This window comes from Amblyomma americanum, chromosome 10, assembly GCF_052857255.1.
Source record: "Amblyomma americanum isolate KBUSLIRL-KWMA chromosome 10, ASM5285725v1, whole genome shotgun sequence".
Lineage (NCBI taxonomy): Eukaryota > Metazoa > Arthropoda > Arachnida > Ixodida > Ixodidae > Amblyomma > Amblyomma americanum.
This window is the reverse complement of record NC_135506.1, coordinates 129,247,789-129,272,164: the sequence shown is the minus strand read 5'-3', so window position 1 is coordinate 129,272,164 and position 24,376 is coordinate 129,247,789. Positions and strand designations below refer to the sequence as shown.

At 43.3% G+C, this 24,376-nt stretch overlaps 1 protein-coding gene across 1 annotated transcript in view; it reads left to right on the top strand.

Moving 5' to 3' along the window:
• Window positions 1–17,426: 17,426 nt before the first annotated feature.
• LOC144107607 (uncharacterized) overlaps window positions 17,427–24,376 on the top strand; it is a 456,961-nt gene continuing 450,011 nt past the window's right edge. Inside the window, exon 1 of the mRNA XM_077640706.1 lies at window positions 17,427–17,610. Within this exon, the coding sequence (XP_077496832.1) occupies window positions 17,515–17,610 (96 nt within the window). The 5' untranslated portion in view covers window positions 17,427–17,514. The remainder of the gene's footprint in view (window positions 17,611–24,376) is intronic.

Sequence of the window (24,376 nt, the reverse complement as noted above, 5' to 3'; positions counted from 1 at the left end):
GAGGCACGGATACCGAGATGAGAAAGGTGGTGAACATCGCTGAAAAGGGTGCGGCGTTGAGGCACATGTAAATATTAAGGGATGTGTGTCCAGTGACGGGGTTCACGTTGTGAATAATGTTGACGACAGGATCAGTACAATGTAGAGGGCGCAGCTAGGTGCCAGTATGATGAACAAACTGCTTCAACGTCTTCATCCTGCCATTGATAACGGGCCAGGACTTGCAGTGCTAAAGATGGTGTTTGCAAGAAAGATACACGGCTGAGGGTATCGGCTGAAATGTTATGGGCGCACTTGGTGCGCCGGATGTCGGTGAAAATTCCAACAGGACGGCCAAATGTCGAGTTTCCCTGGATAAGTAGGTGGTTTCGAATGAAGAGAAAGCGCTTGTGAGTGGTCTGTGGCCCGTGAAGATCACATAATTTGGGCCTTCCGAGAAGAAACGGAAGTGTTTCACGGCAATGTAGGCCACGAGCAGCTCACGGCCGAGAGCACTGTACTGCTGCTCTGAAGATGGCAGCTTCTTCGAGAAAAACTGAGAAGACACCACTTGGGGTTGTTAAGAAATTTCTGCGGGATGCCGCCAATAGCGGAACCTGAAACTGACCGTGACGCTTGTGGGTACGTTGTACGGCTGGAGAATTAGAAGGGTGGCAAATGCGAGACGCTCCGTGAGAGCAATGAATGCAGCATTGGCAGCCTCGATCCCGGTGAAAGTGGGTGCCTGTCGGTTGGCGAACTAAAGTAAGCTTTTGAGTGGTTGCAGATCGGCAGCACATTCAGGAATGAAACGTATTTAGTAGCTGACGAGGTCAAGGAAACGCCGCAGCTGACATAGTGAGTCCGGGTGGGGGAACTCCGCGATTGCCTTGACTTTGTCTGGAAGAGATTAGATACTGGGGCGTCGACGAGATGTCCGAGGAATGCCAAGAATGGAACGCCAAACACACATTTGTTGGCGTTAAGAATGAGTCCGCAGTCGGCAAAACAATCGAAGACGAGGCGCAGATGACGAAGGTGCTCGGCGAGAGAAGAACAAACGACGAAGACATGATCTAGCTGTTTGAATAAGAACAGAAAACCTCGAAGAATGACGTCAATGAAACACTGGAAGGTTTGCGCAGCATTTCGCAGGCCAGAAGGCATCCCCACATATATCTATTAGGTGCCATACAATATTTACATAGTAAGAGGGTTAGATCATCAAAGCATGCTGTGGGTATGGCTGTACACATAACACTACTCAAGCTAAAACACTAACTCCCGAAGGAAAATAATGGTACAGCGGTGTAAATAATACATTCATAGGAGCAAGAAAATTAGCAGAATCTAAAACATGTCACACAGACATACAAAATTTTCAGCACCCAGTGCTTGAAAACGCAGTTAACGAAAGAATATATAATGTCCTCATTTACAATATCACAAATCCAGGAATTTATAAAGTAAACATGCAAACCTTATACACAGCTGATAACAAGATGTCCTTTTGGATTCTGTCGTATGTGCGCTTTGAAAAGCAGCAGATGCCGGCATTCTCAACGAGTCACAGGGACTGCGTTGGGCTGTATCCTGTCAACAAAATAGCAGCGGCCAGAAGCACGTTGCCATGTACAATCCGCCTCTGTGTTGGCTTGCTATACCACTTTGTGCTGTGCGTATTTGGACATGTTGTTGTCACAACAAAAAGAGAGCCGATGACCTAGAAAAACACACAAGGCAAGATTAAGCAATTAATGATGATAGGTAGATATAAAACAGTATAATTAGCATAGTACTGTGGTCAACTGAGAAACAATTACAGCAGCCGCTGCAATAGATAATTGAGACTCAGTTACACACCTTCAGTGAAGATTGTGCTGAGTGATGGCACTTCCTGCAGTGATTGGTGAGTTTCAGCAAGACAGTCCTCATAAACAATGAACTTCTGAGGTGGTGATGGTTCAGAGGACGACGTACAGGCAGTTTAGTATTGTCATGTAATTAATGAAACAATATGCTCAATGTAAAACTACTATAAACCCCAAAGAACGACCACCATCAGGTGCTACTACAAAAATATTTGCATGTTGATGTTGCGAACAAGTTCTACTGAAGCAAATTTGGCCATTAACGAACATACCTACATGCTGTAGAGCTTTTATGTGTGTGCCTAGGCCTTGCTTATTAATACACTTACACTGCTCAGGTGTCCAAACTTGGATTGTAAGTGCTGTTATGAGGATTGTCTTCGAATGTTGCAGACAAATCATCCCAGTTTGGTGACGAACACCTCGGAGCTGTGTCCTCTTGCAGCATTATATCGGCAACTGTGAAGTCGGTCGGGAGGAGAATCAAGAGCAATGTGCAGTTGCAAACATTGTGAAAGTAACCGGCCAGAAAGGCAGAGATGTGCCGCAGATGAGCAGTGCGTGTGTCTAGTATCAAAGATTAGTGCATTGGTGTACGTCGACTGTTCAGTGCAAAGAAACCAGCCTGTTGTGTGCATATCTGTGGGTTTACACCACAGAAGCATACGATTTTTCTTTCTTGATGCATGGTACAATGGTTTCCAACTGCTGGGCAATACACTGAACTTTTATTGCTGAGGCTGCTCCCTGGTAATGATCACCTGAATAACTAGCTCGCTTACAGCTACTTTAAAAGGAACTTATGTCTGGCTTGCCAACAGTAAACCACCTTGATGCTTCTCTCAGAGAAGAGTGCTGCTCAACAAACAATTCACATAATTATTTAAGGATTCCAAAGAAAAACCTCACACTACTGTGCTTGCTGGTTTAGTTTATGGGGTTTAACGTCCGAATGCAACTCACGCTACAAGGAACGCTGTAGGGGAGGGCTCAAGAAAATTTCCAGCGCCTGGGGTTGTTTAATGTGCACCGACATTGCACAGTATATGGGCCTCTAGCATTTCGCCTACATCGTAATGCAACTACTGAGGCCCGGATAGAACCTGTCTATTTCGGGTCAGCAGCCTTGCTAATGACTATATTATTAAGGTACTAATGACTATATCATTAGTATTATTTCCAAGATCACAAAGAATATTATCTTAGAAAATCAGATGTAATGGCACAATAGTGCATAATTAGTGCTGCTGTTAGAGAGATTAATAGCACCAACTACTCAGAAAATTGCAATGCATGCATTACAATATGTTTCTTACTTTTGAAAAAGGTGACAAGTACTCATTTGCACACATACCAGCTTGCTGTGTTGCATGCCCTGTTTGCACACCAACACTTCTCGTTTTAGGCATGAATGTCACATGCGTAGATTTCCATGACACTGGGGCTGTGCATTGAACCGGTGCACCAGGCTTGGTAGGTGCAGGTTTTTCTGGCACTGTGAGAAGCAGGGTTGTTTGGCCATGGGTATAAGCTAAAATCGAAAGAAAATGAACAGAATTGTACATGTAAAATAATCACAAGGCTTCGGATTTTATAAACAGGCATTTATACGGATACGCCATGACAAACTTATGCTGGCCAGTCATACCGGCTGTTTGTCAAGGGCTTGTCTCATAATCCGTGCATTAGAAGATTTGATATGTGCAAGAAAACAGTGAACAGATCAACAGTTTCTGAGGACCTTCATTGAAACATAGCGTAGTGGATGCCACTATGCTTTGTAATTTTATTTATTTTAAGCCAATCAATCCGTGGAACTTTTGTTTCAAGTAGAAAATTAGCTATTGTTTAGGATATCTCAAATCTGAATCCTGATCTTTTATCGCTAGGTCACTGCACTTCTTTTAAGCCGACAATCTTGGAACTGTCTCTGGTTAATGCCGATGATGGACGTTTCACATTACTTTCATTACTTCTGAAGCCTGTACATGCAACAACTCTGCATGACTGCTGCCGCATCCTAGGAATATAGACCATTTGTTTTCTTAAATTACCGTCAATATCCTTAATTAGTTATCTTTCTGTAGCCGCGATTGCCGCTTGAAACAGCAGGGCTCAGCGTCCTGAAGTATCATGGAATAATTTTTTCCCAATTTATTTCCCACGCAAGCTGACAGCCTTCTTTTCTGCCTCTGTTTAAAGTTGTTTACTTCTGTTTCGGTTGACCCCAAAATAGTTTTGTATTCCGTTCCTTATATTTTGAGTGAAGGCTGTTTTTATAGATACCTGAACGCCTTAAGTGACATTATGTTTTTACCTAATTTCTAACAACATTCCTCACACAAAATTTTACTCTGCATTTCTCGTCTTTTAAGTTTCCCATTGAGCACCTAATGCTGGTACTCCAACAATACTGTGGTTTATTTCTGGAAACTTGTGCAAAGCTGGTTAAATGCTTGTCTTGCTAAGTTAGAAGTCAACAAGGAAAGAAACTGCAGGCACTGCATTTGGTACGCTTCAAATATATTGAGCACAAACCTCCTAGATCTATCCTGCAGTGCATCGCACAGACATAATGTCCAACTCTGCACTTTGGTACTGAACAATTAGTCTATGAAGTGCACAAAATGAAAGCAGCGCTACACGACTACCAGGCTTCCTAGTACGCCAAGCCACTCCCAGCAGTTCTCCAAAGTGTCCCTGTGTTGTGCTGCACCAGACTAAGAACGCAGAGGATGCTCGGGTTTCTGGCTCATTTTTTTTTGCCCTTAGGCATAGCACTTTCAAAACTAACCCATACAAAAAAGTCCTATGGGCGTCTACGGAAAAAGCTATGTCCGTCTATGGCTTTTTATGAACGTCTATAAGCACCCACAGAGGTGCTTATTGCCAGCTATTGAAAATTCTATGCCACTAAAGCTATAGCTTTGGAACCATACAATTGTCTTAAGCTCTCTATAGAAAAATATATCAGCCTGTATAGACAGCTATAGACAGAAATATGAAAGGTCTATAGCTATTTGGGCCAAAATTCTATAGCCGGTCATAGGACATTTTTGTATGGGAAGCTCTGGCACCACTCTATTAAAATTCCTTCCAGTCGTTCATATCTGTTGCACCCACTTACCAGTGCTGCAGACTAACCATAGAGTAGCTCAGTATCAATGATTACAATGTCAGCAGCAATTTCTGCGGCATGAACGCATTGCAGTGCTAAGCTCCTTATTATTTATTTATTTTAACATCAAGGTTCTCTGGTGGGTGGGCGCAAGAACAGCGGTTAGCAATGAATGTTACCTGGGAATCATGACGATGACATCGCTTCCTCGATGGCAGTCATGAAATGGGCTGGATCAGGAATTAGTGCTAAGTTGCAGGCAGGGTCTTTCCAGTCGCGAGTTGTGTGGACAAAAAATGATTTCTGAAATGTAGTAGTGCGAGCACGATGCTGGATGACGCTGTTTGGATGGCCTGTGCGGGGTGTTCGACGTACTTGTAGAATGAGCTTGCTGTCACGGGGTGAACAATGGGAAAACCTGTGATAAAGGCAGAGATGTGAATTTTGGCGACGGGAAGCGAGAGAAAGAAATTTTAGTTGGAACTTCAAGGCGGATATGCTAGAGTATCGCGAGTAGTTAGAAAGAAAAAAGCGAGTGGCTCGATTCTGAACAGATTCAAGGGCTGAGGTAAGGTTATACTGATCGGGGTCAAATACTGCGCAAGCGCATTCAAATTTAGGTCGCAGAAATTTTTTATAAGCTAGTAATTTTAAGCAAGAAGGTGTCATGCGCAGGTTACGACGGAGATACCCAACTTCTCGATTAGGTCCAAATCCAAATCTAAATCCACTTTATTTCCAACCGACAAGTTGGGGGTCTCCCAGGGAAAAAGCTGTCACAGACAGCTTGACTGGGCCCTGGGGGCCTATAGGCAGCATCACGCAGTGGACTTCACAGCACAGTTAAAAAGATATATGAACATAAAGCTCGTACCTAGAGCAAATGCAGTGTTTACACTTTTTAATAATTATACATACAGCAGATGTCAAAAATGAATATGAACATGAAGCATATACAAATAGCAAGTGCAGTGCTTACACTTCGTGAAGAGTCATAAAGTAGTATTTCGATATAATGTATTTCATTTCAATACTATAAACAAAAATCCAATACACGCTAGCACATTATGATGCATGCAAACAACAGTTAATCGATTAAAAACCAACCGGTTGCACGTCGGTCGAGTTGTGGTGTCAGTTCTTATTGGTCAGTGCCATTAATTTGGATCGCAGTAATACTGATTGCATCATCAAAAAATTTCTTAATTCTTGTTTAAATCTGTTAAGCGGGGCAGTAAAGTCAATGTGGGTTTTTAGTTTATTATACAGTGATGGTATGCGGTAGCCAAGAGTGGACCGGCCATAATTTGTACGTGTACGCGGCACTGGTTTTAGTTCCTTACGTAAGCTGTAAGCATGCAAGAGAGGGTGTGCACTATTTGGAACGTTATTTTTAAGCATATATATAGACAGATTGTAATCATATAATTTAGTTGCTTTAAGCATATTATGTTTAGTAAACAAGGGATGAGTGGATAGCTAGCTTGGGTTTCCATAAAAGTGCTCGAGAATTGGTAATACCTATTTTTTTAGTCGCTCCAGTTTATTGTAATAATGGATGGTTGTAACTCGCCAAAATAAAATGCAGTATAAAAGGCGAGAGTAGAAATTAGCAAAATCTATAGCTTTTTTGAGCCTCATTGGAAGTAGTTCTCTCAGCTTATAGAGACAACCAACTGTTTTGCTTAATTCTATCGCCATCTTGCTAACATGCGTATTCCACGACATGGTTTCTTCGAACCATACGCTTAAAAATTTTTCTGATATCACACGCTGCAAAGCTGCACCTTAAAAATTCAGAACTAGCTCTGTGTCACAGGCTTTGTTATGTGGCTTGAAAATGATATATTTAGTCTTTTTAACATTCAAGGTTATCTATTTTTACGCAACCACTCTTCAAGTTTGATCAAATAACTATTTATGACAGCGTTCAATTGAGTTACGGTTTGTGCGGAGAAAAAATATTTGTGTCATCAGCGTACATGACCAGTTTCAGGGAGAGAGGCAAACTGCATATGTCATTGATATACAGAATGAACAACAAAGGTCCCAGGATCGACCCCTGAGGTACACCATGTTTTCCCGTTGTAATCGCAGACGTGAGGTCACAAACTTTTACACACTGTTTTCTGTCTGAGCGGTAACTTTTGATAAGATCAAGGGCAACACTACCTATGCCATAATATTGCAACTTTGAGTGTAATATATTATGGTTTACACAGTCAGATGCTTTTCTGAGGTCAATGAATAAGCCTACAGTGAATTGTTTGTTATCCATATTCTTAAGTATTTCATCTTTGATTTGTAATAAGGCCATTTAAACTGATTTTCCTTTCTGGAAGCCGTACTGCGAATCGCTGATAGCATGATATTTATTAAGGAAATTTGTAAGTTGAGCGTTAATAACATTTTTAGAGACCTTAGAAAATATGGGCAAAACAGATATCGGGCGATAGTTTGATATATCACTAACACTTCCCCCTTTGCGGACCGGGGTAATACGCGCTTGTTTAAGGTCAGAAGAAAAGATACCAGTTTCAATCATTTGATTGATCATAAAAGCGAGTGGTATGGCTATGATCGGTGCTACATGTTTAATATTGACACTCCTCAGGTCATCTAGTCCAGTAGCGACATTCTTTTGAATGCTGGCTATGAAGCTGATGACTTCTTGGGAAGTAACTGGGCAAAATATAACTGCATTTTCAAGCCTTGTGCGAAGTATCGAAAACGAATTAGCACAGTCTCTGTTGGGAGAAATGTATTCACCGACATAAGAAAAGAACTCATTCATTGCATCTACCGCCGCTATATCAGTCTTCCCATCAGCAAAAGCTGCAATATTAAGAAGGCATTTAGCTTTAAGGATATTGGATAAATTATTGATTTCTTGCCATAGCTTTCTTGGGTTGTTGTATATTTCTGCAAATAGACACTAATAGTAGTACATTTTTGCCTTCCTTAAATCGGCATTTAATTTGTTACGAAATGCCTTGAATTGTTATAGTTGAACAGTATCACGTGATTGGAGGAAAGCGTGGTACATTTTGTTTTTTACGTTTATTCTCTTATGCAAGGTGGTCGTAATCTAACACTTGAGTATTTGTCTCCTTCGGTTAGAATTGTGCACAAAGGGAAAATGTTTCTCATAGCAGGCCTTAAACTTGCTGAGGAAGAGGCGATACGTTTGACTAGGATTGCGTTCGGCGTAGATACTTTCCCAGTGAATATTTTCTATCGCGGTGTAAAATTTCTCGACCGAAGTTGAGCTTATGTCACGATAAGTAGAGGTATAAGTGACTTTCTGTTCGACAATCGTTGTCGGCAGACATGTAAAAACCGGGAGGTGGTCACTGATATCAAAGGAAAGCACACCTGATAAGCACTGGTCACAAGGTATATTAGTAATGCAGATATCTAGAAGTCTGGCACTGGTATCGGTAACACGGGTGGGCAAGGAAATTGTATTTGAACAAGCGAAAGTTAGAAGTATGGTTTCCTGGTGCTCAGAAGATGAATCTTCACCGAGCATATTGATATTCACATCACCCATAACCAAGACGGCTCCTTGCATTGAATGGAGTCTTGACAGCAAAGTCTCCATGATTTCAAAAAATTGGGACTTGTATCCTAATGGTGGCCTATAGACAGCTGCTATAAGAATATTTTTCAACCGTACCACAAGGCACTCAACACTGGGTGTAATGCATGTTAATTCGTTGACAACTTCACATGTAACTGAGGCTTTATATACATAGCAATTCCACCGCCTCGCTTTGCGGGCCGCACGATGCCGTGATAAATATAATCTGGTATTGTCGGTGGACTATCAGTTACAGAAAGCCAGGATTCTGTGAATTATATAGCATCAAATTTATCCGATAAGTAATCGAGGAACATGCGTAGATCGTGCATTTAATTCTTAACGCTTAAAGCATTTAGGTGAAATGCCCTGAAGTAGTGAGTCGGTATTTTAAATGCTTTGCTGAAATTGTCCAGTTCATAGTATTTACACTCTGGTGCGGTAGCCACATCGCTGTTAGTTCGACAGTGAGTTTGGAAAAGCATTGCAGGTCCTAATATTGCATTTTGTTCAAATCTTTTTGGCAGGAGATTCTTATCATGTTTGATGGTTCTGTTTTCCTAGCACAAATTTTTCCGCCTTGTCTCCAAGCAAATTTCCATCTTGCCTTTCGTGTCTGTGCTACTGTGGCTCCCAAAAGCTTGACAAATACAGAGTCATCGGTTTGGAAACCAATGTCTTGATTGAAAAAACGGGCCTTCCTGGCTTTAGCTAAAACAGCATTTCGCTTGTCACGTCGCACAAAGCGTACAACAATGTTCTTTACATCAGACTCGTTGGTTGGTGCTCTGGCAAATGTCAACATCTTCCTGAGTTACGGGCTCCCCTACTTTTTCACAGATCTTCTGCACAGTGTCAAAAATGTCTCCGCTATCAGGAACCCCCTTTATTTCAAAGTTATTGGCCCGTGAGTACTAATTCTGTGATTCGCATGTGCAGTTTCTGATTTTCTGCAGCGAGTTCTTGGCTGCAGTTGCGTGTATTGGCAAGTTCCTCACGTAGCGCCTTTATTTCTGCGGAGAGTGTGTTGACACTCGCCGGATTCACTACAATATTCTACACTCTGTTTTAAGGAGCGAAGTTCAGCACAAATTTCCCGTTTGAAATCCTCAAGTGTCTTACTAAGCTCCTTCACGTTTGACATGACAAATAACTGATTAAAAACACTAGGACGGTCCTTTGGCAGCAGTGCGCGCAACAAAAGTAAGGCAATAAAAATTAGAAAAACAGTCCTCACCTGCACGAGGAAGAATTTGGATGAGTGTTGTGAAAACCGCACGCACTGCTGCCAAACTGAGGAGAGCGCGCGAAAGCGTCCGGTTTATGTAGGCGCGGTCTGTGGCCTGGAAGGGCACGGCGCAGGCGCGGCAGCGTCGACGTTCACCGGCTGATCCCTGAGGATAACGGTGCAACGATGCCCGTCGTAATCGACGCTTTAGCTTGTCAGACGCCTTTCCCAGTGCAGCTTATACCCTCGCAGAAGCCAACGGATCGTGCCGAAGAGAGTATGCGCTCCGCACCTGCACGAGGAAGAACTTGGATGAGGTTTGTGAAAACCGCACGCACTGCTGCCTAGTGTATTATGTGCTTAATGTGGCATGACCACGATAAGTTACTAGCGAGGTTAATACCAAGATACTTAAAAGAGTTAGTGGAAATAATGGCAGTATCGTTACTTATATAAGTAGGTGGAGTATAATTTCGGCGGCGGTGAAAAGAAATTTGTTCAGTCTTTGTAGTATTTAGAGACATTAGCCACGTAGTACACCACTGCTGTATGTTATCCAGGTCATTCTGGACGATGTAAGTAACCTCGGCGTTAGTTATGGTACGGTAGAGTACGCAATCATCCGCAAAAAGGTGGATGCTAGATGTTACTGTGGAAGGAAAATCGTTAATGTATGTCAGAAAGAGCAATAGGCCAAGAACTGTGCCTTGGGGTACTCCTGAAAGAACGTGTAAGATGATGAGAAGCCATTAGCGGAAACAAATTGCATGCGGTCAATTAAAAAGCTTCGAATCCAGTTCAAGACACTAGGATGAATGTTTAACAGAGACATTTTAAGTAAAAGGCGGGAATGGGGTACTTTATCGAAAGCTTTCTCGAAATCTAGAAATAGCGCATCAGTTGTGATATTGCGATCAAGATAGGAATGAACGTCATGCAGGAACAAAGCTAATTGGGTTTCACATGAGTGGTCTTTCCGGAATCCATGTTGGTTTGCATGCAATAAGTTGACCGATGTTAGCAATGTGGCAACATGAGAGTAAACGACGTGTTCCAGGATCTTAGACAATACACTGCAAGTGAAATGGGTCGGCAATTACCGGGAGATTATCTGTCACCTTTTCTGAAAACTGGAATCACCTTCCCAATTCGCCAGTCATGTGGAACGGAGCCTGCATCAAGCGACTGTTAAAAAATGAGGGAAACAATAATACTGCAAACATGTTTAGTATTCTTTAAGACTTTAGAAATAATTCCATCGATCCCGCTGTAAGATGAAAATTTTAGCGAGTCGATAATATTAACAATACCATGTGCGTTGAAGTTGATGTCATTAATTGGTGCATGCGGCAAAGGCGCAGCATCAGAGACATCACGAGTTGTTTCATTAGTAAAAACTGAAGAGAATGCATGGTTCAAGACATGGGGTACTTCGGATACGCCGACTGGTGACCAGTGCTGTCAATTAAGGAAAAATTATTATCAACATCAGGGACGATTGTTTTCCAGAAGCGCTTAGGGTTGCTTTGTAACATTTCAGGGAGGCTAGTGGAAAAAAAAGTGGAGTTTAGTTTGGGTAGCGAGAACCTCCTACCTGTATTACCAAAATACGCTTAGGAGATATCATCCGCATATATACTAAATTTTAATCCCCCGAGCTTTGCCAATTGGTCGGGGAGCTCTCTCATAGCCACGTTGAAGAGTAGGGAAGACAGAACTGATCCCTGCGGCGTACCCTTTCTCCCTAGTTCAACTGCGGGGGATTCCGGCGTTTGGAGCTTCATGCTGGCAGTTCTGCCCCTCAGGAAGTCCCTGATGTACCGATATGTCCTGGTACCTACATTAACCTTGTTCAGCCCTTCCAGGACAGCCTCATGCTTTACGTTGTCGAAACTTTTCGTGAGGTCCAGCCCCCAAATGGCTTTCATATCTTTAGACCTTGAGTCTATTATGTCATGTTTGATTTGGAGCATGACGTCCTGCGTACCCAAGTGAGGTCGGAAGCCGACCATCTCACGTGGCCACAGATCGCCATGCTCCATGAAGCTCATCAGTCTGGTCTGGACGACGTGCTCTATCAATTTCCCAAAGCATGAAGATAAGGAAACTGGTGGAAAATTTGCCAATTGAGGGGGCTTCCCTGTATTCGCTATTAAAATATTGCTTGCCGTCTTCCACTGTTGTGGGAGCTCGCCCTTTTCCAAACATTCATGCATGTACTCCGTTAGATACCTAGTGGAGTCATCGTCTAGGTTTCTGAGCATTTTGTTTGTTACCCCGTCAGGGCCAGGAGCCGACCTCGTTTTAAGTGTTACAATGTCTGCCGTTACTTCCGCTTCTGTGATGGTGGCGTGCAGCGCCTCGTTAGGCGCACCACCGTAGTCAGCAAGTGGAGTTCGCGAAGTTTCTCCCACGTACGCCTCAATTAATTTGTTCATGAAATCAACATCGTTCACCTCGAACGCGTGCCTCACTTTGGCCAGTTTTATACTGGATTACGTCTTCGAGTTTTCAGGGTTCAGCAAGTTCCGGAGTAAATTCCCCGTCTTGGGGATGTTCATGCTCCCCTCCAAATCTGCGCACCTGTCCCAATTTTGTGTGCATAATTTGAAAATATAATCTTCGATTTCCTTATTATGTCTTGCAATCCTTCTTATGAGGTTGCGGTTTCATTTATGCTTTTTGAGACGACTCTCCATGCTTTGCTTAGCCTCCCACATATGAAGAAGACAGCTGTCCGCAATCTCCGGGGCGTAATCCTCTCCGAGCGCTTTTTCCGCCTCTGGAACGTCTGATTTGAGCGCCGTCGCCCATTCCTCGATGTTGGAATGGAGTGCGGCTTCATATTTGGAGTTGTTATATCCTCATTCTCTTCGCGTGGACTGATCCCCGCCGACATTTTGCTGATGTCTGTGAGATATGCCGTCGCATATGTGGTAAGTGTAAGTAGGCCGCCACGTGGTCGGAGTACAACTTTCTCGGCGCCATCTTGAATGCGCGTCTGCTCACGCTTGATTGACTTGGCCATCAATTTCCTACCTGTTGGCCTCCCCTGGGCTCACTGTTTCGCAGTTTTCAGCCCGCTCTTCTCTAGCGGCACGTGTCTTCGTCTTTCGCTTGCGAACCATTGGCTTGGTGCCGAGAGTTCTCCCGGCGTAATCGTGGTTCCTTCCACAATATCCATGATTCACAGCTTTCGCCGGGGCGGGGGACGCGGGCCCGGGCGGCTGCGGTAGGCTTAGAGCCTTAAACTCAACTCAGCTACGTGCTGCGTCGAGAAAGCAAAGTCCAAAAATTGAGAACATAAAGTGACACTTGCCGGAAAAATGGTATCCTAATGGTCCTCTGATATTCCGCCGTCGATTGAGCACAAAAGCCAGGAAAGCAAGATCGGAAGACTGCCGGAAAAGGCCCAAATTCGCGGAGCCCATGTGAAGCGCGTCCGCTTGCAACGGCGACCAACCGGCGTTCCACACTTGCGGAAGCCGGTGGTTGCGCAGAGGTAGAAACAGCGAGGCCATCTTCATACGAAGCTGTAGTAAAGTCGCGGCGTTCACACCAGGTTTCAGTACCATTTATTTCGCGTCCTTTTTGTACTTTTTCGGAGCTACTCTGATCTTTAGAGAAGCAGCCAAACAAAACGTCAATCTCCGGCACCATGAGAAAACCCAAGTAAGCCAGATCATCGAAAAATGTCAACCTTGCTCGAAGACGAGGAGTCTGGAGTCTCGTCTATGCCCGCGTACTCACAAATGTCAGGAAGCCCGCTGACACCATCGACGACACACTGCGCAAAAACTTTGCACAACCTGACGCTGCAGCGCGAACATGCACGCCAAAAGACATCATTTAGAAAGCATGCGATACACACCTGACGCTTTGGCATTGTTCGTGCGCTCTGTCAACTCTCCGCAGCGAGAAGACGCTGCGCTGCTGCGATGCAGTACAACGTTGGCAATGCTCCCGGCCTCAGGAAGCGTCTTGCTCGAATGCCGAAGCCAGCGAAGTATGCCGGGTTGCACTCGTAGCTGCTGTTGTCAAAGTGTAGCGAGCATATAACTCTGTGTACTTGCTCGGAGTCCAATAGTGGCGCCCAGTTGCACGCATGAAATCTATCCAGGCTTGTGCAACGCCGCTTTTGTGCCGGACGTGCTGACGCAAATGTCAACAACGGACGAAACCGGAGGCATGACAATTGGTATGCATGCCCAGAAGCTCGCTGTGCGCGTAAATTATAAGGCAAGCAGTACTGCGTGACTGGCGGGCTCGCTACAACAGCATGCGTTGACTCGTTGCTCGTGGGCCGCAGTCGTGAGCGTGAAGGAAAATAATTATTCGCGAGCAAAGTTACTAGGCCGCAAAACGTTGTCCCGTGCGTCAGAGAACTGTGCAATGACGTAACAAATACCTCATCAGTTTTCTTCTCGGTCCCTACGCCACGTTGATGCACTAGCGATATGTCGGACTTCCAAGAGCGAGCATTTTCAGGAACTTTAAATTTAAATTAAATATAATTCAGACCTCCCTTGAGTTATTATTATTCGTGTTACCGTCCTCCTGACATGAACGATTATTCTCAAGTAGATTCGATAGAATGTTCAGTGATGTTGTCGTTCGATATACTAATTCAACATAACTATTAGAAGGTGATTTTGACTTTCCAGCAATCAATTGGTCCCCATTAATAACTGTAGCTTATGAACCTGAAGCTCAGGCTTTCCTCCAGTCTTGCCTTGATTTCTTATTGCAACGACATTTTCTGCACATACGAATCATTCGGCCACTTTTGCCAATGTTCTTACCTTATCCCAATCAATAATTCCTACCCTCATTCCATTATTACACTTGTAGAAGTCTTTCCTTATCATTCAATGATCACAGAAGAACATAATGAGGTGCCCCCTCCTCCCCCCCCCCCCCAAAAAAAAAACAGAATCGCCAAAAACATCAGGATATCAGGTGCTACAAACGAGCAAACTTCGTCATAGTAAACGCCGAGTTTGCAGTTTTTGTACAGCACTTCTCGATTTTATGACAAGTTCAGTGGAGATCAACGGGAACCTGTTCAGTAATATATTTGCTGCTCTTATTTATCGATGAAAAGCCTCATCAATATAGCATGCACTGACACCGCGTTTTGACTTATTTGGCGCCTATGTCGCCTACACAATAAGAAAAAAAAAACACCTCTACAGACTAGCCATCAAGAACAGGCACTCCGATTCCTGGAAACGCTGCAATGCATGGGATAAGGAGTATCAGTCGGTGCTGATATCTTGTTAAATTATAGCCCTCAGAAGCTCTGGCACGCAATAAACCCCTTGAATCAGCCTGGTGTAACTTTAACCAATCTATGGGAGGCTCTAGCCGAATCAGCCCAGGCTCGCAATAATGCATTCACATCAGTTTTTATCCATACAGACGACTCTTTTGATCTTATTACTACGAATAGTTCTAATACCTCCAGGTCCAAATATTCATAAGCTAGACAAATATCTTATCTGTACTAAGGAAACGTGAAAGCACATCAGCGTCTGATCACGTTGGTTTCAATAGCAAAATACTCACGCATTCTTCTGAAGGTATCGATCGCATCTTGTCCAATGATTTTTCGCAGTTTCTTTCATCTGGTTTCACTCCACTACTGCTCAGCTAAGTGGTGTCCATTTTAAAGCCAGGGGATCATTCGTCACCACTCAATTATTGGCGTACTTCGTTAAACAGCACAGTGTACAAACTTCATAAATGCGTAAGTCATGCACAGGTAAATAACTATTCAGAACACAACATCCTTTTGAAGTACAAAAATGCCTTCCCTAAATGCTATTCAAGCGGAAAGCAACATGTTGCTTTCATCCATGACCTACATCAGGCAGGAAGACACGATCTCGCCAATGCTTTTCACCGCCTGATTACTGGAGGCGTACCGAGGTGCGGATTGGAAATTCATAGCAAGTGCGTGAGAGTGAATGAAAAGTACGTAAGTTTTTTGCGATTCGCTGATCACATTGCCTTGCTAAGTCACTCAGGAGATGAGCTGCAAAACATGATCAATGAATTATGCAAGCAGAGCAGAACGGAGGGATTAAAAATTAACATGAGGAAAACCAAAGTAATGTTCGAAAGCGTCGCATGGGATCCGCTGATGTGCGTCATGAGAGAGAAATAACTAGAAGGTTAAAAATGGGGTGGAGTGCTTACGGCAGGTTCTCTCAGATAATGTTTGGTAGTCAACCAGTTCCCCTCAAGTAAAATGATACATAAGCTGCATCTTACCGGAACTGAGCTATGGGGAAGAAGAGTGGAGGCTGTTGAAATGGTTTTGGCTTAGGTTAAAACAACACGGGGATCTATGGAAATAAAACTGGTAGGTTTAACTTCAAGAGGCCTGGAGTGGACAGAGTAGGTGAGAGAACAAACGTGGGTTAATGGCATCCAAGTAGAATTCAAGAGGAAGGAATGGGTTTGGGCAGGGCACGTAATTAATGTAAGAAGAAGATAACCGCTTGTCCTTGAGTGTAACGGGCTGGAATCCAAGAGAAGAGAAAGGCAGCAGGGGCGGGAGAAAGTTAAGCGGGCGGATGATTTTAGGAAGTTTGAGAGGTGCGGTGGCCGCAGCTGCCACAACAGAGGTTGAATTGAAGAGTCAATGAAGAAGCCTCTGCTCTGCTGTGGGCGCAGTAAGGCTGATTGCGATAATTTAGTTTGATAATATTTGGAGTAGGGTGAAGTGGTCTGCGTTAGCTAGCTCGCTGGATAGGTCCTGGAACGTCAGATGATATAGCCTAAACGCCCTTTGTGAGAAGAATGTGAATTTGTCTCAAGGCTTCATTGATGCACTTGTAGTCACAGCTGATACCTCCGGCTGGATGGCGCGGAAAATAACGCTGATATCGGAAGCCATTAACTGACGAAGGCAATGTAGGCGACGTTAGAGCACTTCGCGACTGTAGCAATCTGAAGAAAGTCATCTCGAGGAGTCCCGTCAACTTTAGTACCCGTGTAGACTGCAGCCACAGCTACGTAGTTATACCCTGTCCGCTGAAAGAGGAGGGCAACAGCAATCGAGTTGAGGAAGACGTGACTGTGTTCCAAAGCTACCGTCATAGTTCTGCAAGAACCATTCATTATGGCGAAACAGAAGACGTACGTACATAACGCACACATGTTTTTTATTCGGAATATGTAGTTTTGGACGCAATTACAGAAGTCCCCTTAATACAAACATATTTGTTTTTGGGCTTTTGCGATATGGCTGCCGAAATCATGGGGATTTAGGGGATGGGCTGTTTCTCTTCTAGGGCTTGATTGCGAAAGGCAAAAAGCACGTAGTTTCTTTTGGATGCACCAGAGAAGAAATATGTAGAGGAGGAGGAATCGGACTGAATAAACAGCAGTGGCTGCCCCGCAAACTCGTAATGCTCATACGCAGGGTATTTTTTGCTTTCTGGTTGTTTCTATGGAAACCTACGGAGCTTAGTTCAAAACAATGACGCACCTGCTTCCGCGTATGATCAGCCATTTGTCATGCAGATAACTAATCCCCATTAAAATATCTGTGCCCAGGCCAATGAATCGTGCATTGATATGCCAAACTGAGAAACGCACCGACTGGGCCTCTACTGTTTGAAACAGTGGATGTGATTCTAGAACGTTGCAGAAGATCTGCACTCGAAATCTAGACGACTGGTTCTCTGCCGACGAACTCTTCATCCACCCTTGCAAAACAGAGAAAATGGCAAATTTCGGCCTTTTTAAAGATATTCCAACCGAAGATAAGGCTTATATGGTGAACTTAGGAACTCTATATGGCCATCACTTCTACTTTGAGGTACGTATGCCGAGTTTCTTATTTCTGCCTATTAACCTTGATGTACCCAATTTTCTAAAGTTGGAACTGAGGATTGTGAATTTAATTTCCTTTCAAAATACAGACCTTATCGAAATGTTTGTTTCGCATTGTCTTTGAGCATTGTGCAAACCGTGGAAAGTTTAATGTTTGCTGCCAGCTTATTTAAAGCCTTTTAATAACTAATCATAAGCCGACATATTCTGGGCGTCGTCATAGCCCAGTATTTGGGGAGCCCATTTGCAGAAAAAAAGGAAATGAAGAAAAGAAGAGTTACGCCAGACAGCTGTTTTCATCAAGAAAGGAAGATCAGTTCAGATAACCTTTTTTCGATATTCCACCACGTTGACGATCCCTCAAAAAAAGCTGCAAGCACAGCCTGATGAGTACAGGGAGACTACAGGCAACCGTGACCGCTAAACTAAAATTTCTGACAAATGTATGCGACTGGTAAGAAAATCCAGTTCTTTTCATCGTAAGTTTGTAAAAATATCGAGCGAAGAAAATGTAAGAATTTCTTTATTGCTTTGTATTAAAATGTTAGAATTTGGATTAGCTCAGCTACTCCACGATATACAAAGATAACCGGTCGGCGTTCGTTGTGTTCCGTGGTGTCGGCGTTGACAACGTTCTATACTGCGATGATTTTGAAGAAATGAGGGGAGCATAACCGACTCCTTGGATCCGTAAACGCCCCAATCGTGCTTTGAGGCACGTGGCGGTGGTGAGAGAGACGTGGTCTTCATGCATTAGCGCTGACAACGTTGTGGCAGGCACGCGGCACTGCAGCAATAGGCCGCAGCGTGCATTGGGTCAGCAACGTGTCGCGAGCGACCATTAATTTAACTGCCACCCGCCAGGGTGGGAAAATGGCCGCGCTGCCTCTCCAGTATGCGAAATGCAAATAACTCTAGAGACGCCAAGCCGCGTCTGCTCGGCTGCATAACGCGGTCGGGCAGCAGCTGCTGTGCGGCTGTGGAGCCCCGGCGCACAAACGGCGAAGACACGGATCGGCGGTGCGGCGAGGTCACGTGATACGTTGCTATGGCAGCTGCGCAGCAAGGACGTTCAAGGCCAAACATGGTGCGACGGCGAAATCGCTGCGAAGAAAATATTAAATGCTTCTTCTTTTTTAAAGTATTTCTTTCATACATAAATTATTACCACAAAATGCATGATTGGGCACATAAATTGCACGAAACTCATTTCCAGGCTCATTACGCGTGGTACTATCGCATGTTCATGCAGGAAGAGATATCTCTGTAGAAACATTGACTAAAAAGCTTTGCCAGTTTTTTTTACATTAATAAGATTAGAAAGACGCAGCTAGTTTAGTAGAATTGGCACTCTATATTAAAGGTCATTTGTTCGCTACTTCAGGGGTTATCCATTTTTCACAAACACGTATCTTAACAGATACAGTAGCTTAGTGTTGCACAGGGTAGGGTCACTAAATATTTTTGATTTTCAAAGTTCTAGTGGTGAAGAAGCTGCTAGGTATAAACTTCACATTTATTATTTGGCACAGAATAAATAGCGGTGTTAAAAGATTTAAATGTGATATATTATTTACTCAAACAAACGGCATTTTTTTCTGGATGTCGCACCGTACCAACCTTTCTTTAGAAGTCGTCCCCACTGATCTGGAGTTATAAATTGCGAGAAAAACGAGGCGTTGTAATATTTTAGTCTAATGGGAACCGGAAAAAGATGCCGGCTACAAAGTAGAGCGCCTACAACATAGCACAGTTTCCTAAACACCAGTCCAACGTGATTATGACATATCTAGCTTGAGAATGTAACAACAAGTATTTTATACTCCTTCCCGATACTTATTTGTTTTGAATTCATGACTACGGAAAATACAATTTGTGTTTTGCGTGAATAAAATTACTTCATTTTTCAATTTTATTTACGAGAAACAGCTGGGACAATTCCCCAGTTTTTACACTGGCTTTTTTAAACAAGACGAATACATTAGTTGCACTTTGCAAGAGAATTCAGTCTTCTCCATACAGTACAACGGTCCTATTGTATCGATGCAACAATAATTTATACACCGATTATATACGAACGGCCCCAGAACGTGGCACAGTGGGACATCGGAGGGAATGTGGTGAAATGTAGAATGGTAGCCAATCTTGTTGGCATGTTACGATAACCTGGTTAGGAACGACTGCAATAGAGTATGTTTTGTTCCTAGGACACCATGGTATACTAATTCATTAAGAGGTGCGTGACATTTTTATTTATTTATTTATTTGCAGTATACTGCACACCCTAAATGGGTCCTGGCAGGAGTGGCAAAAAGGCATAAAATAAATACAGCAAATAACATCGCACAACAATAAACAATTATGGTGTTATTGTGCGCGGAAAGAAAGAATATTTAAAAACATTGACCCTAGCGTTGTACGGTGATAGTGATTCCAGGTGATTATTTCGTGCTAGTCGCGTTGTGCTAGGTTTAATAAATAAATCAGGGCTCATGGAAAGTTCGTTATTTTTGAGTAAGAAAAGTAGCTTCAACCTTCGAATTTTTCTTCGTGTCTGCAGTGTCAGTATGTTGTGTTGCGCCATCAGAGCGGTTGGTGAGTCAGTATACCGCAAACCAACCCACTCAGGCCGGTATCTCCACTTCTCTTCGAACCACCCGACAGTCCATAAAGCATCAGTGGTGAAGACGCTGTTCAGAATTGAGACACACTGCAGCACAGAACTTGACAGGAAAAAAGAACAACGCACGATATTCAATGAACTCGTCATGAACGGCTACCCAAAAGACTTTATTCAAAAAACGATTCGACGTCAAAAACACAACATTCGTCAAGAAATCAACGCACGAAGACCAACGCCACCACCAAAATACGTCACTTTACCTTATGTCGGAGGTGTCAGCGAAATCATCGCCCGAATCCTGAAAATATCGGGTCTCCAGGTTGCGCACAAGCCCACAAACACTGTTGCGCTTTGCCTACCTGTTCCCAGAGACCGGCCGCCGAGAGAAAGAGCCCAAGGCATTGTCTACCAAATTCCATGCGCCGACTGCGACGCAAGCTACATCGGCGAAACCAAAAACTTCAAAGAAAGAATTCGGCAACATAAGAACGATGTCCGCAAATTCGGAAGAGAGCGCAATCCAGTAGCCGAACATTCCGAGGACTCCGACCATAGAATCAACTTTGAAGAGACCCGCATCATCGGAACCGAAACAAATTACCACAAGAGGCTCCTTCTGGAATCCTGCCATATCAAAACCACCCCGAACAATATCAACCGCACAAAAGGAAACCTGCCCCCAGTATATGTCCCGGGACTTCGCTCTTCAACGCAACGAAAAAAAGTCGCCATTCAGCACCTCCCTGCAGTGCGCCAGCGTGACTAACATCCTAAAACCCCTCCCCCGCGCTTTAAGGGACACAGCTGTCGTTCTTTTCACCCCCCTCCCCACTCCCCTCCATACTTAAAAGACGCTAGCTACTGCCCTCAGTCACCCCTGATGAAGGAGCCGAGTCGGCTTCGAAACGTTGGGTTAAAGTTAACATTTTTGGTTGGAGATGTGCAGGTGAGTCAGTAGAACGGTATTTGTTAAAAATGAATCTAACAGATTTTCGCTGGATCATTTCCAACATGTTGATGTTATGTTTTGTGTAAGGGTCCCAGACGGTGCATGCATACTCTAGTTTAGGTCTGATGATGGACGTGTTGGCTAAGAGCTTTGCACTAGCAGGGGAAGCTTTTAATTTATGCCTGTGGAAGCAAAGTTTCTTGAAAGATGATGTACATATGTCTGATATGAGTTTATTCCAGCTAAGATTACTGGTTAGAGTAACACCTAGGTATTTCTATTCGTTAACTTCCTCAAGTTGGTGAGATGGAAGTTTATATGCAAATGATAGGTTATTCCTTTTATTGGTTACTTTCATGAAGACTGTTTTCTCATTGTTCAGCTTCATGTCTCATCTACTGCACCAGGACTCAAAGTTCTGAAGGTTTAGTATTAAGAATGACCTGATTTTCGCACATGATTTCATTAAACAAAACACTATCATCGGCCAAGGGCCTAATTTGAACTGGTTCACTAATTACATCAACAATGTCATTTATATATATCAAAAAGTGCAATGGACCCAGAACACTTCCCTGTGGTACGACAGAGGTGACTGGGAGGTAGATGGAACAATGATTACCAATGCTGACAAACTGTGCGCGGTTAGAAAAGTAAGCAGGCACCCAGTTAATTATGAAAGAAGGAAGCCCAGTAAACGCAAGCTTACATATTAGTTCTTCTTGCGGAACAAGGTCAAACGTTTTCTTAAAATCCAGGAAAATAACGTCAATTTACCCTGCCCTGTTTAAAGTACCAGAAAAAACTATGCATTACAGATGTTAGTTGAGTGACGGTTGAAAGTCCTTTCCTAAATCCATGTTGAAAGGGAGAGAGAATATCTCTGTCGTTTAGAAAGGTAGTTATATAAGTGGCTTCAATATGCTCAATACGTTTACAAGAACAAGATGTCGAAGATGTGTGACGAAAATTTGTAACAGATAATTCGGTATCTTTTTAAGTATTGGCACAATCCGTGCAACTCTCCGATCCGAAGGAATACTGCTAGTTGATAGGCTTGCACGAAAAATTATAGCCAGGAATTTGCATACCATTTCACTATAACGGTGCAAGAACATATTTGGAATCCCGTCAGGACAAGGCGACACTTTTGTTTTCAGATTTAACAACATTGAAAACAGGCCAGCAGAAGATTCAATGCTTAGTTCTGGAGAACATGATACGACAGGGTGACGTAGTGGGGAGTTTGATTTCGAAAATACACTGTAGAAATATGTATTAAAATGTTCAGCAATGGTTGCTTTGTCGGTGACAAGAACGCCATTGTACAAAAAATTGGCCGCCATGTTTGTTTTTCTTGCACAAATGTTTCCAAAACTTCTGCGGAGCATATCGAATAAAGCTCGGTGGCGTGTGCTCAAAGTGATACTGTTTTGAATGGCTCACTGCCTGACGCAGTGCAAGTTGTGCAAATGATATAGCGTTTCGGCAGACACATTCTCGTTTTAACCACTTTAGTTTTCGCGTTAAATGCAAGACCTTGCGCGTGATCAAGGGATTTCTTTTGTTCATTTTTTGTTGTGTTAGGAATGAAACTTTTTAGACAGCAGGTGCAGATTTCTTTAAATGTATTCCAGAAGAGGGACAAATAATTTCCTTTAAAATTGCTTAGGCATAGGTCTAGGTAATCAAGCACGCTTTCTTCCCTGGCAGGCGCAAAATCTTTTACACAGACAGACTTTGCAGGTGGAGAGGTGTTGGGTTTTCAACGCTGCATGAAAAATACAGCATCTTGTGGTCGGAGATGCCGTTTTCCACCGAGACGCAAAAATTTTCACTCGATCGACTGATAAACCAGGTCAAGTATATATTAACCCATATGCTCAAAAGTCAATAAAAATTTCCAGGGTGAACTCATTAGCCTCAACGGTTTTGTTTCTCATTTCTTTTCGGAACAGAACGGCAGATTCCGTAGACATACTCTTTCGAATACCACACTGATCTGTTGATAAAAATCTGTGTTTAGTAAACAAGCACTTAAGTCAGATGAGCTTAATCCCGTAAATGCACTTAGAAAAGATACGAATGAGAAGTTACAGTCCGTCGTTGCTTAAGTCGTTCGTGCTTCCTGCTTATGTATGACAGCAAAATTTTTTTATTTAATGTGATTTGTAAAACTGCGAGATGCAAGCGGCAGGCTGAAATTATGCGCTTACTATGAACGTAAATGATCGAGGGCATGCCTTAACGGTCAAATCTGAATATATTTATTTTCAAGTGCCTTACGTTTTCTTTAGGCACAAGAATGTGTCGTACACTTAGCATTTGTTTGACAGTTGCAAAACATGGCATCAGGTGAATTCTACCGTAGGGAGCACGGAACAAAAATTAGCGGCCCGTCATTGCTTTGCGTGGCAGCAAAGTAGGAGCTAAAGCTGTCTGTTAATCAAGCTCTGGAAAGCGATTCCCCATCAACGACGAGCTTCTGCGTTTTGGTGTCGTTAGAGCGTGCTTCCAGCATGTCATTTATAATTTTCGAGAGTCGCTATTGTCGACGGGTACTCACGTCACCGAACAACTATTGGCAGCACTCAACTTAAGCTTTCCTCAAAAGGGCCTTAAACCTATTGCAAAATATTTTGGAGGCTAGCAGTGTTAACGGATCATCGGTTTACAAGAAAACTGTCACGGAACGGTTTGTTCTTACGAATCAGCAGTATTTATACAGGATGATCGCAATATTTCTGGGCATGTTTTCCAAGCTCAACTTTTATTTTCTGGCAAAATCGAGCTTAAATAAGACTTACAAACGGCCCACCAGACTGTCAGGAAACTGCCGCTCGTGGCAGGTTTCATGTAAGTTAATAATTGGTCGCGAGAGGATGCACGGGAAGATAGCTCTGGGTCTCACAATTACCCTGGTGGCTGTATTCGAAACAGTCGCCTGCCGGGGCACAGCAGTATCTCTGAACCGCTGCAACAATTTTCCAATAGTGGTATGATGACCCTCCTGTTATATGAGTGTCAAGTAGGCAATTACCACCTCCGCAACATGTGCATGCAGGCACAACCTGAGAGACAGAGAAGGAGTCCTCGTGCGAGAGGAATTTCTGAGGCTGCATTCTACTCTTAAGGTTAGGCTAAGCTTTCATATCTATTGATCAGGAGGCAAAGAGGACA